This window comes from Chelonia mydas, chromosome 9, assembly GCF_015237465.2.
Source record: "Chelonia mydas isolate rCheMyd1 chromosome 9, rCheMyd1.pri.v2, whole genome shotgun sequence".
Classification (NCBI taxonomy): domain Eukaryota; kingdom Metazoa; phylum Chordata; order Testudines; family Cheloniidae; genus Chelonia; species Chelonia mydas.
Genome location: NC_057855.1, coordinates 79,453,173 through 79,466,834, shown reverse-complemented (window position 1 = coordinate 79,466,834; position 13,662 = coordinate 79,453,173). Strand labels below are relative to the sequence as shown.

The 13,662-nt window shown below is 42.5% G+C and overlaps 1 protein-coding gene across 3 annotated transcripts; it reads right to left on the bottom strand.

Moving 5' to 3' along the window:
* Nucleotides 1-1,524: 1,524 nt before the first annotated feature.
* Nucleotides 1,525-12,075, bottom strand: ASB12 (ankyrin repeat and SOCS box containing 12). 3 transcript variants are annotated; one of them, XM_027822610.3, is made up of 3 exons: nucleotides 9,366-12,075; nucleotides 5,926-6,770; nucleotides 1,525-3,960 (listed from the first exon to the last, which is right to left on the bottom strand). In XM_027822610.3, exons 2-3 carry the CDS (start codon nucleotides 6,713-6,715, stop codon nucleotides 3,827-3,829), a joined length of 924 nt encoding a protein of 307 aa, XP_027678411.2. In that variant the 5' UTR covers nucleotides 6,716-6,770; nucleotides 9,366-12,075; the 3' UTR covers nucleotides 1,525-3,826. The 3 variants fall into 3 exon arrangements, with proteins under 3 accessions (XP_027678411.2, XP_037764189.1, XP_037764190.1); XM_037908261.2 differs by having other exon boundaries at nucleotides 9,390-12,075; XM_037908262.2 differs by lacking the exon at nucleotides 9,366-12,075 and adding an exon at nucleotides 9,291-9,359.
* Nucleotides 12,076-13,662: the final 1,587 nt, after the last annotated feature.

The following is a 13,662-nucleotide window of genomic DNA, read 5'->3' as shown; positions in this document are numbered from 1 at the left end:
AACAGAACTTCTGCCAGTCGTGATGGGCGGGCATTATGTGATGAATCCAGATAATGTTATAGGTGTCTGAGCTGATAATTTGTGGGGTGGAGTTAAGTAGTGATGAGTAGTTTTAGTTTCCCGTTTCAGTCAGTTGTTGGCTTAGTAGCAGACCCAGCTTAAAGACAGCCACACGGAGCTATCTGAGTAGAATTTTCAAAGAGCCGTTTCAGTTAGGATTCTGGGGTGTGGACACACAAACTTTTTAAGTGGTGTCTCAGACTGTTTGCTAACACAGGTAACCACTTACACTATGCTTGATTTACACAGAATTTAGAAAGCAAGGCAAGGGTCTTATAAGATACCTCAGACAGATAGATACACTCTTTGTGAGACGAGTGTTTGTAAAGCAAGGTTTAAATATTGGTGACATTCGAGGCTTTGGCTGCAAGTAGAGATGGATCTGAACTTCCCCAAATGCTGGCATGTTTGCATCCAGGGTGTGAGGCTAGGCCCATCTCATGTTTTAAAGAGTGGGAATCAGGAAAGGTAGGTGGATAAGCACCCAGAAGTCCAGACACTGGTCTAAGACACCTGAATCTGCAGCATGTTTGGGATAAAAGAAGCTCTCAGGAGATTTCAGGGCTTGTTCCTTCCACTCAAGCCAGAAGTAGCATGGAAGTGGCCACTCTCCAGATAATCCAGCATCTCCAATTTCCATTCTCAACCAGACCCTGGCAGTGCAGAGGCAGCAAAAGTGGGGGCAGGGGGGAGAGTGTTAGTAGAATTGTTTCTAGCATCAGGAAAGGTTCCTTTTGGTCCAGGTCTGGTTTGAAGTGGAGCCAGCTTTTTATATGATCAGAACTGCTTGTCCAATGCCATGTACTCTGCACCGACCTCTCTCTGGGTACGTCTACACTGGAGCTGGAGTAATTTTTCGCTATGGTAGGGTATCCATGCTAGCTCTGATGAAGCCAGCACCTAAAAATAGAAGTGTAGTCAGGGCAGCATAAGCAGTCTAACAGGCTAGCCACCCGAGTACGTATCTAAGGTTTCAGATGAGATTGTACTCAGGGTGGCTAGCCCACTCTACAGCTTGCACCATCACAGCTACACTTCTATTTTTTACTCTGGTAGCTCAGTCAAAGCTAGTGCAGGTATGCGTACCTGAGCTGGAAATTACATCCTCTGCTTCAGCTCCAGAGCAGACAGCACCTCAATTAGTCGTGGTGCACTGGTCTGCTCGGCACCTCTCATTTTGAGGATGGGCTAGAACGTTATTCATAAGTCTCCATTTTCCAGCAGTTCAGTACTCAGGCATCAAAGTTCAATCAGAGCTGACACAGCACGTGGCAGAGGAGCCTGGGAGTGAATTAAATCTAAGGCCTCATCTACACTAGAAAAGTGCACTTGAATGAAGTCAATTAAAATAGTAATGATAAAAAAAACTAGCTGAACTATTGCACCCTTCTAGCATAGACAAAGCCTCACGAACTAAGGTTCACTAGAAAAGGGGAGGAAAAACGCCCCTCCCCCATAGTATTAGATGCTTTTGTTTTTCACAACACACATTTAATGGCTTTATCATCAAATGGAATTTTGTAGGTAAAAAGTGGTAAAAGTGCAGTTTGGCTGGTAGAACTATGTTCACAATAGTGGCTTTTGAGAGCAGAGCACGTAGGTCACAAATCACACCTCTTCACGCCCCTGGACAACACAGCTATGCTGGCAGAAGCGAGTCGTGTGGACATGCCAATGGCATCTCTTGGCTTTGCCACAGCCTTGCCAAGTGACCTTGGGTAAGTCACTTCACCACTCTGTGCCCCAAGGATAATGATACGTACTGACTTTTGTAAAGCACCTAGAGAGCTAAAATGTTGTACATTAGCATTATCCCTATTTCTCACACAGGGATGAGGCACAAAGAGGTTAAGTGATTTGGCCAAGGCCACAAAAAGAGTCACTGTTAGAGCCACAATGAGAACTTGTATATATCCTAGTCCCATGCTTAGTCTGTTAGACTACGTCTTTCTCGCTGCATGAGCTAGTATATATATTTTGTGGGCAGTCAAATTGGGGTTGCCAGTAAATTTAGCCCTTTTTTCTGTTCACCAGCAGGCTCATTTTTATGTATTTATTATTTGTAATGGTTTACAGAATAGTGTTTGTAAACACATTTTATCCTATGCCTGTGTGAGATTCATCATAGGGTGATTGACTTTGTTCTTTGATTGGCTGACTGAAGCTTTTTAAACAAGAGACTAATTAACGGCAAACAAACACAAAGGTAGTGAATAGGAATACTGAATACATTTGTTCATGCACCAGTACCATTGCTCACAGGCAAATCTGGGTAACTGTATGAACAGCAGCCAGCATGTGAGCAAAACCCTTTAGTGAATAAAAGGGGCCTGAATGAGATTGAACCAAAGAGCTATCTGGAGTTGGGGTGAATGTTCGTGAACACTTGCTTTGCCGACTTGAGCCTCGCTAAGTTTAAGCCTGGACCTTTGTGTTATCAGCCAGAGTCGCGTTCCCAACTGATATTGTGCCAAATTTGGATTTACATAAAGCACCAAGAGGGCTTCCTGTCTCTTCCACTAACAATGAAATAGTATTTCACCAAACAGGCCTGAATTGTTTAATCACAACAATAATATACATTTTGTTTAAAACTGTAGATTCATATGCACACAACAGATTGTACGAAAATTCTCTCCCCTTAATCCTGCCTTGAGCCATCTTTAAGGAGAAGATTGAACAATGTGTTTGAGTCTTTAAAAATTTACATATGGGAGGGGAGGAGGGCTCAGGGGACTGCATATGAAACAGAGTCTTTTGCCTCTATGTCACCATTTCAAATCCAGCCCAGGATTGGAAGTTATTACCAGTTGATGGCTGTTCTATGGACAATGATTACTGTCTATATTACTAAGCATTTTCTCAGTGCTATACAAGATTCAGAAGACAACACAATCACAGCCCTAGCTAGTGAGATAGTTGTCCATATCAGGTACTGATCAGCCCCCTGTTTATCAGTCTCAGCAGAGGCCAAAGACTGAATGGCCACCTTCTGACCCCCATGGGAATCACTAAGAGTAGGGTATGTTAGTTTGCACTGCTGTTCTCCATCCACCTTGCCACAGCACTCTTTGCAGGGTGCTCCGAGGGCTCCACTCTCCAGGTCTGACAAACTTCACCAGCTCTAAATTCACCCCCACACAATTCTGATGTAAATCACAAGTCTAGCTGCAGCTCTTAGTCCCAGCTCAGAAAGGCTGCGGTGCACTTTTATAGCTTTCCAGGAAAGAGGTGTTTTTTAAAAAACAAGACAGATAACTACGTGCAACTAAAGCCACAGCACGGAGCAAAGACCAACACTCTTTACCCTATTGTACCTCCTGTCCTCTCCCTCATAAAAGTAGGAGGGAAAACCAGCCTTGCCTTTCAGGTTCTGGCATAGCCATACAGACATTTTTGGATTTGATTGTAACAAATCAGAAGGTGTAAGAGGAGTAAGTTATGAGGGTATAAAACCAAAATGATATAAAAAACTGAAACCAGACTTTTTCTAACATTCTCCGGTCCATTCAATGCACTGCTAGAGGCAAGTTCTTTTCCATCTTCCTCTACTGTTATCACCTTTTACCAGTTTGGTTCGGTTCGTTTCAATAAAGGCCAAGCTGCCTTTTGGAGATGTAATTTAAGCAAACACACCCACAGCAAGTAATGATGGCTGAATCCTGGCTACCATGTACTGCATAATTGCTACTCCACAATGGCTTTTTATCAAGGTGGTCAACACATTACATAGAACTTTGTCTTCAAAACTTGCTCTGATCTTCCCTTAAGATTGATGTTTGAGGTAGTTCACTAGCACAGGTGGGATCCCCAGTTGATCTATGGCACGTGCGCTGTTGGTCAGTTTCAGAAGCTTTCTGACAGCCAGCCTAGACTGAGACATCAAGGATTTTGGATGAGCTGCACAAGAAGAGGGAAGGGGGGGAAAAAAAAAGACTGTAAACTTTCAGGACATTCAAAATCTTCTACCTTAAGCAAAGAGAGCACCGAGAAGGAGTCTCTCTCACAGCACACGCCTCATTCACTGTGATGCACATTCTGCTTGGCTTCTGACCAGCCGTAAAGGGACAGGCAACTGCAACATTTTAAACGAATAAATGGCAGTGCAATGCCACCTGGGAGCCATATCGCTGGGCGAATCACGAATGATGAGAGATACTGTTTCACGGTGGCATTCCTGAAAGCAGATGGGCCTGCGCGGTTCAGGTTACATAATGCAATCTGCCTCTCTCTGTGTTGTGAATTTTAATAAACTGGAGCAACCCGATCATCCATGACAATGACATTTTGCTCTAGGTAGGTAAAATTCAAATGCTGCTGGGATACAGCCTTTAGCCACATTCTCATGCCCCCGGTCCTATGGTCACACACCTATGAGCTCACTGAGCCATCTGCCTGGCATTAAGGTACTGCATCTCCATGGCACTATGGACACAGGAGCAACTTGTTCTGGAAAGTTCTTGATATAGCTTTTTCCTCATTGAGGTTTTTCCTCAATGGCATGGGCATGGGACAAGCTCCTTGCTGTGGCTGAGCTACTTAGCATGTGAAATGATGAGCTTAGCTATGGGGGTTTCAAAAGGGCTGCACCTATAATGACAATTTTAGGGCAGTCTCCCACTAGTACAAGTGCAGCTCTGTGGGATAAGAACAACAGTGGGAGAACCAGCCACTAGCATTACCACTGGCGTCACCTAACTTTGCCGAGAGCATGCTAGCTTGGTAGAAGTACCAGAGCTTTGTCTACACGAGTCCTCCCACACTGGCTATCAATAGTGGAGCTGCACTGGTGCAAATTCTGTTCTGAAGCACTTTGAGGAGAACATCAAGAGGATGAAGTAATTGTGTCTAGCCATCCTCTTCTCCCCCACCCCCATCTTCCTTCCCTCTCCTCCCACATTCTCTTTCAGATTCTGGAAGACCAAAATACTAATTGTTCCTATGCATATTTCTACTCCTCCTGGTGCCTCCTCCACAAGACACTAATTGATCTAATGTCTGTACCAAACTGCTGAGATCACCGTACCTGTTCCCCCACTTTGGTACCTGATAACAGGAGGGGGGAAGGAAGGAGAATCCTGAGTATCAGTTTGATTTGATTCCTGGCCATACTGACTTTGATTGTCTTTTCTTCCCTCAAGACTCTCTCTTACTCCTTGCTGCAGTAACACTTTCTGCAGTCAACTCAGTTGGGTTGTGGCAGTGGAGACTTTCAGATCAGGCTATATTGATGAAGGAGAGGAAAGTAACCTTCCTTTTAGGTACTCCATGTACTGAAGATTTGGTGGTGGGAGAAGGAAGGAAGGGAGTTAAGCAGCCTTGAATGCAGAGGAGTCTTGTGGTGAAGCTACGACAGGCTCATTGGCTCTTAATGTGAAAACTCTAGGTGACAGTGAGGTGAGGTGATCTACACTGACAGCTATGTCACCAATGGCCTTATCTCGAAACCAGACCTCCTTTAGTAGCAGCAAGTTTCTTCATTCTTCACCATGCAATTTATTCATTTAAACTTGCTGCTACTAAAGGTGGTCTGGTTAAAACATTGTGTGTTTTAACCTGACCAACCAATAGGCAGATAATAGATCTAGCATCAGTTCAGTTTTTTATCCTGAAGAATGCAACCACTTCTGGGGCAAAAAGTAGCAGTTAATAGCCGCCAGCACCACCACCCAACAGGTTAGGACAGGAAGTGAAAAAATACTGTGCCCACCTGAAACTCCAAGGAAATTTAGGCTAGCAAAAAGCCCTTACTCAAATTGATCTCAAGTTGCTTTTTTAGAAATTGGCGTACTACCCAAGTGATGTACTATCAAAGCTGGAAGTCTAGTGCAAGTTTCCAAATCTATGGCAGTGCATACAAGTTACCTCTTTCCCTGATCAGCAGCGCCAAAGCCTCACTATTCGGTGAAATCTTATCTCCTGCGATGTTTGGTAAGTACACATTGGCTCCAAAATCAATGAGCAGTTTTATGAATTCACTCCCACAACCATGTCTTAGGCAGATTTCAAGCACCGTCTTGGGCTGCTTGATTCGTGCAATCATTTTCTTATCAGTGCAGTTGTAATTGGGATCTGCTCCATAAAGCAGCAGCATTTTAAAACACTCCAGATGTCCGTAGACCGCTGAGAGATATAAAGGGCCAGAACAAGCTGCAGAGTTGGCAGCCCACTCCGGGACTCTTGCTTTAACATTGACTTCCGCCCCATAGTCTAAGAGTTCTTGCAGAATGCTGACATCTCCATCTCTAGAGGCCGTGAGCAGTGGAGAACAGTTATTGTAGATGCTGCCGGAAGGACTGGCCCCTGCCTCCAATAGCACTTTAACACAATCTAGGTGGCCATTACTAACAGCAGTGAATAGCGGAGTTTGCGCCTTCACATCTAGGCTGTCCACTTCTGCTCCATGGGCCAAGAGAACTTCTAAACTTCGCAGATGGCCCTTTGAAGCTGCTAGGCGAAGTGGGGTCCCAGGTACCCCCCAACCACTTCTGCAGTTAATAAATGTTTTGTATCTGTCTTGGCACAAGAGTTCATCAAGAGTTTGATAATCATCCTGGGACGCTGCTTGGTTCAGCTCTTGTCTTTCTCCATTATCATCTTCATTTTCTCGGGGCTGGAGCATGGAGAAGATTTTGGTTATATCCACTAGATTCATTTTTGGTTTGTCTCTTAAGTACAACTCTCATCATGAACTGTGTAAAGCATGAGATCTATGGAACAAGAAACAGGATTAGGAACTAGTTCTAAAAACAGTCTCATTCCCTGCTCTGGGGAATCTCATACTCAAGTGGAGGAGCATCAGGACAAAATAATTGATTATCTTATAGTCATTCCTTCTCAAACACTTACATTTATTTCCACACCGATAGGTCAGAGGAAAACCACACTCAAAGTTTTATGACAAAAAGATCTGGACCAATGCTCCAGTATGAGCATGGGCTATGAAACCTCAATCTGCCTACACCCATGTAGGTATTCAAAAAGCAACAATCACAGTGGCACATACTACTAATCCTTATCCTGGTTTTGTATGGATTTTCTGAGGGTGAAGGAAGAGGGTACTGGATTAGGCATGGAGCTAGGATTCACAAGACTTGGCTTCAGTACCATCTTGTTGTATGCCTCGGGGGAAGTCACTTAAGGCTAGATTTTTGGAAAAGTTCAGCATCCAACTGCTAAAGTAGGCAGCTAAATTTAAACAGGGCTCAGAACTCACCAGCTCCCATTTTTCTTAATGAGAGTTGTTGGGTGCTGAATGCTTTTGAAAATCTGGCCCTTAAACTCACCGTGCCTCAGCAAACACCATCTGTAAAATGGGAATAATAATGATTCACCAACAGCCACTTTTGCAAAGCACTTAGAGACCTAGATAACATTCTCAAGCAGGTTTAGGAGCTGGCAGTGTTACTGACATTTACAGGTACAATAGACAACCAGCCTGGACATTCAGCCTGTCTGTCTTGCAATTTTTAAGTGACTGGAAAAGCCATGTTTTATTTATTATTATTATTATTATTTAAAAGAGAATTGTAGCACTAAGTAAAAATGCAATTCTAATTAAGGATTTTCAGAAAGGATCGTAAGGGACTTTCTGAATTAAATATGCAAGCAGCTGAATCTCTTACAGCAGGAATTTTCAACCTTTCTCTTTCCAAGGCCTCCCCAACATGCTATAAAAACTCCACGGCCCACTTGTGCCATAACAACTGGTTTTCTGCATATAAAAGCCAGGGCCGGCATTAAAGGGTATGAAGCAGGACAATTTCCTGGGGCCCCATGCCACAGGGCACACCATGAAGCTAAGTTGCTCAGGCTTCTGCTTCAGCCCCAGGTGGTGGGGCTTTAGCTTTCTGCCGTGGGCCAAAACGAGTCTAACACTGGTCCTGCTTGACAGACCCCCAAAACTTGCTGGGGGCCCTGGACCCCTGGTTGAGAACTACTGTCTTACAGAGCAGTTTTCCCTATCCCTGAGCAGGGCAGCTGAACCAAGCGGCATTTACATTTGTCTTATGGGCAGGGGAAATGTCTGACAATTGTTTCTTTTACCCAGAAGCTGTAATGGAATATGGAGGTTTGCCATATGGGATCAGTCCATTGATCCAGTTAGTCTGGTATCTAGCCTCTGCCCTGGCCAATTCCTAATGCTTCTGAGGAATGTGAAATCCCCCACAATCCACCTGACCAGCTATGAAATGCTATAACTTAGGGAAGGGCAGAAGGAATTCTTGACACATTCCAATCCCAAAGCATCTAGAATTTCCTCTAACAGAAGCTGCGTCAGTAACAGCTCTATCCGTTCCTTCTCCTAAATGATTCCTGCAAATACTTTTATTAGGAGCTGAAATTCTCTATTTGTCAAGTTAGCTGCGTTATGCATCTAGTCTATTCCTTCAAACACATCTCTGACAAGAACGATGCTAACAATTGGATGATACCCACTAGCTTTGTATTAGGAAGTGTATCCACTTAGGTGTAAACAACTGGAGACGGGAGGGGGGTTAGCACGCCCTCCTCCACCCCCCAAAAAATTAGGGGCTGTATTAATAAAGGAAACGCTGAGTTTGGAACAGAAGCTCATTTATCTCACTTTATTAAAAGCAGACAAATTTAGTTATGATCCAAAACTACACATTAAAATGACATTCAACAGCTGTTATATTATTTTTAACTAAAGCTCCAATAAAAAAAAACTAGTCTATGCCCCCATCTAAGGAAGTTCCCATGTACCATTCCATCTTAGCAGCTACATTTTCTGAATTAGTTGAATCAGTTTTGTGGCAGTGTGTGAATCTATGAATCTGTTGCATCTGTATCTTCTAAACTTGTTTCAAACAAACAATTACCCTAAGTTAAGCAAGGAAGCCTTGGAGTTTGAGAAGAGAAACATCATAAAATTATACACAACTGATTTTTTAAACATAGGACTTGATTTGAAAGGAATGCGCAGCTATACTTAAAGGAAAAGATATTGAAAACAAAGAACAGCTGTAATATTTACTAACAACAAATCAGTGTATTAGAATAGTGTGCAAAAGCATCCATGCAGTGACACTCTTGATAGTGTAAAACCTGTAGTGAGAAACATATATTTCATATAATTACTGATCAGAATAGCCAAAAATGAGATAATCGTCTATAGATTGAAGCAAAACATGTGCATGTTTGATCTTCAGAGAGAGAGAGTTTGGTCACAGTTAATAGACTTTAACACCAATAGTACATATACTTACACATTTAAAGCTGTGGTTACCAGGTTACTTTAAAGTTGCCAAAGCTGCCTGGCCATCATTATGTTGCTGTCTTACCTCTGTGAGGTAGTTGATGCTCACCTAGTGCTGTGAAGCAGGCAGCTTGTCCCAGTGCTAATTCTCTTTTACCTTTTACAAAAAGGGAGAGACGAGATCTTCCCAGGAGGAGAAACCTCACCCAGGAATGGGGCACCAGCTCTGTAGAACTGGAGCAACGCAGGTCGTCAGGCACACAGCTGAAATGCCACTAGCAGGGATAAAGGCCAGGGCGCTCGGGCTAATTTTAGCCCCACAGGCGTTGTATCTTACTACTTCCATTCTTGGAAAGTTCTCACTGAGAAGGGTAAATATAGAGGGGTGGGATGGTGATGCTTTTAGGGGATGGGAGGTGGAGAGGGAGACAATCAGGCAGATGCTATGGAGGGTTAGAACCAGAACATGAGCACAGATCAGACACGCATTACATTGGTTTCATTACATCCCTTCCAAAGTCAGTCAATTTTATGCAGACTTGATTATTTTTCTTAACAACTAGAACACTGGTCAGATTCCTGCCCTGGACTTGCAGCATACTTACTACTGTGTTAGTTACACCCAAACTGGCAGTTTTTGTGATCTCTGAATCTTGCTCCATGCTCTCCTACCATTCAAACCTATGTTCTCTCAGCCTCTAATCTCCCCTTTCCCCCAACATCTTTTGCACCTTCAGAGCAACGTGCCACTAATTTCCAAGCTTTTAGTTTGTTTTATTATTAACCTGTGGAGAGACTGAGCTGACAATTGGCCTGCCCTCATTTCTAAAAGGAGAATGCTCTGTGTGTGTACGAGTGTTCGTTCATAAGAGGCGGTTTTCATTATGCTTTACTGAAGATGGTGTTCAGACATATGGACCAGTATACACCCTCCTTCCCAACCACCTCTTTGGTATTACAAAATTAAGTAGCATGCAACAAGGCAAAAAATCTCCAGTACCTTGGGAGGAGGATTAGCGGTGTTTGGACTGTTATCAACGGCTGTCAGCAGGCAGCAGTGTAATTTTATCTTAGCCAGTTCATTTTAAACCTTTTGGGGGTGAGGGGAGTAATTGTCTGACAGTCTGAAGCAGCATTATCAGAGCTATGAGAGATCAAGAAATAAACCAAATTATCCAGGAGAAAGATCTCCAAATACAAGAACTAAATCATGGGGCACTCTAAAAAGGAAGTTTTTTTTTTTTTTTAAACCCTCCACCAGTGGCAGAGTCAGAATTAGTTTGTGCAACACTTTGAAAATTGTTAACTGTTATGCAACACTAAGATAATTACCACAGGAAATTTGAAATGCATTGAAAAATGTGTAGACTTTCAGTCTATTTGGAATTTCACTAACTCCAAATAGGATATAAAGCAGATTCTATTGATTGGAAAGGACTAACTTCCCAAAGCTCAGGAATATTGTGAACAAAATTGATTGGGAGGAAAAACAGAAAGAAAAATGTGAATGAAAATTTGGAGTTGTTTAAGAAGAGTTTATTGGATGACCAAGAAGCCATGATTCCACACCAGGAAAGAGAATAACTTGGGCTTTAAGCATATCCTGGTTCAGTAGTAAAGGAAGAAATTAGAAATAAAAAAGCAACATAAATGGGGGAAATGGATAGCAATCAATACAAATAAGTTATGAAGTGTAGAAAATTGATAAGGAAAGCTAAAGAGATCAGGGAAAAAACTATATATAGCTGGCAGCACGAAGGACATTAAGTATATAAGGAACAAAAGAAATCCTAGGAATGGTATAGGCCATTTATAGGTAAAGATGATAAAAATGTTAATGACAAAAAAAGCAGAAGTGTTCAATATACTATTCATTTGAAATAAAGTGGGATATTATATTCGTATCACATAAGGATGATAAAGTACTTCCTAGTTCATTAATAACTAAGGAGGATGTTAAACAATGTCTACTAGGATAAACATTTTTAAATCAGCAGGCCAGGATAACATGCACCTACGACTACTAAAAGAATGGGCTGAGGAAATCTCTGGCCTGCTGATGTTAATTTTTAATAAATCTTGGAATACTGGGAAAATTCCAGAAGACTGAAAGAGTGCTAATGTTGTGTCAATATTCAAAAAGGGCAAGTGGAATGACCTCGGTAACTATAGTCTCATTAGTCTGACATCACTCCGTGACAAAATAACTAAAAAGCTTATATAGGATTTAAATTGATAAAGAATTAAAGGATGGGAATATACTTAATGCCAGTCAACATGGTTTATGGAAAATAGTTTTTGTCAAACAAACCTGACTTCATTCACTGAAATTACAAGTTTATTTGATAAAGGTAACTGTGTAGATGTAATATACTTGGACTTTTGTAAGGTGTTTGACTTAGTACAGCACCACATTCTGATTAAAATATTAGCACCATACTAAATCAATAAAGCAAATGTTAAAGGGATTAAGAACTGGCTAACTCACAGATCCCAAAATGTAGCATTACTGGGGAATCATCACTGAATAGGAGTGTTTCTAATGGGGTTCTGCAGGAACTACGTCTGATGCTGTTCACATTTCTATCAATGATCATGAGGTAAATAAAAAAGTACTGATGATAAAATTTGCAGATGACACTAGTTCATTCATCAGTACAAAATAAGAGTTGGTCTTGTTTCCACTGAAGTCAAGTGGCAAAACTAAGGGCATGGCTACACTTTCAGATGTAGAGCGCTTTGAGTTAAACCAGCCTTCGGAGAGCGCAGTAGGGAAAGCGCTGCAGTCTGTCCACACTGACAGCTTCAAGCGCACTGGCGTGGCCACATTTCCGGCACTTGCAGCGGCATTGGGAGCAGTGCATTATGGGAAGCTATCCCTACATGCAAGTGGCTGCAACATGCTTTTCAAATGAGGGGGAATGGAGCGTGACAGGGAGTGTGTTGTGTGTTTCTGGGGGGCTGAGAGCATGTCAGCATGCTGTCTTGTAACTTCAGACAGCAGCAGACCCCTCTCCCTCTCTCACACACAGCATTCCACACTAATGGTTTGCTTTGTCTCAGAGTAGATAAGCAGCCGGCTGTCAGAAACAGAGCTTTCAAAGGGCATATCCGCATTCCTGCAGCAATTCAAAAACAACAAGAGTGGCCACTTGACTTAAGGGGATTATGGGACATTTCCAGAGGCTGATCAGAGCGCAGTAATGCAACACCTCGTTCACACTGGTGCCACGGTGCTCCAGCGGGGGAGCAGCAAACGTTATTCCACTCGCCGAGGTGGAGTACCAGCAGCGCTGTAGCTGCGGAGTCAGAGCGCTTCACGTGCCTTGCCAGTGTGGATGGGTAGTGAGCTAGTGCGCCCGGGGCTCCTTTATTGCGCTGTAACTTGCAAGTGTAGCCAAGCCCTAAGACACCTTAGCAATTCTACCGTCTTATTTTATACACTTCTCCATTTCCCCCTTGCCTGATATAAATTTCCCCCCATATCCTGCCTTTTTGATGCTCAACTTAGATTGCAAGTGCCTTGCCCAGGGGCTGTCCTTAATTACCATACAAAGCACCACGCAATCCCTCTCACATTACATTTAAGTGTTATTATTTCAAGGGAGTGCTTGTGCCTCTAGTTTGCACAAGTGTTCCATTTGAAGTGCAGTTCTACTCTGAAGAGTGACTATATAAAAATAGAACCTTCTCATGCCACAGATCTGCTGACTTCAGTGACAAAAATAATTTCTAGTTCTTTACTTGTATCATCTCTGATTAACCAACACAACTATGGAAGAGTGAACTGAAATCCGTTCTCTCTCGTGTATCAATGGCATTCTTAAGTTGCACTCAGCTACACCTATGCAAACTCACTGAAGACAGGTAAGTGAGGATCTCATTTGGCCCATAGAACATTTGTTACTGGTGTTGACATATGGGGGAGGGGGAGTGTTTTTTTAAACTCCAAAGCCCAGGCTCTCAGAAAAAATTGGAACTTGTAAACTGAGCAGATTTGATCAAGAAATTGAAACAGGATGGATCAGTTTTAGAGAAGCACTGTTCAGAACAGAACTGCACTTTACTCAATGCTATGAACTGCTGAGCAAAGGAGTTTGTGACAAACCCCTTGTTCACTGTTCCAGGAAGCTCCAAGCTGAGGATTCCATGTTTCTCCTCCAAACAGCTGACAGCTTCACTGAGAACTCAATTCTACTACCCCACCACACTTAATGAACGTTCAAAATATTTGTTTCTATGCATTTTTATTCTGCATGTAAATTGTTACTAATCTGAGATCTTCACATTTGCCAGCTAAAAGATTTGTAGCTCAACCTTTAACACTGTATCAGTTTGTCATTTTATGTAGTCACGGAGCCTTAACATTACACTTGTCATGT

Bases quoted from the DNA above. Each gene is read 5' to 3' on its own strand.
- ASB12 (XM_027822610.3), bottom strand. From the start codon at position 6,715: ATGAATCTAGTGGATATAACCAAAATCTTCTCCATGCTCCAGCCCCGA. The intron at 3,961-5,925 runs GTAACTTGTATG...CTTCTTGTGCAG, and splicing joins GCTGCTGATCAGGGAAAGAG to CTCATCCAAAATCCTTGATG.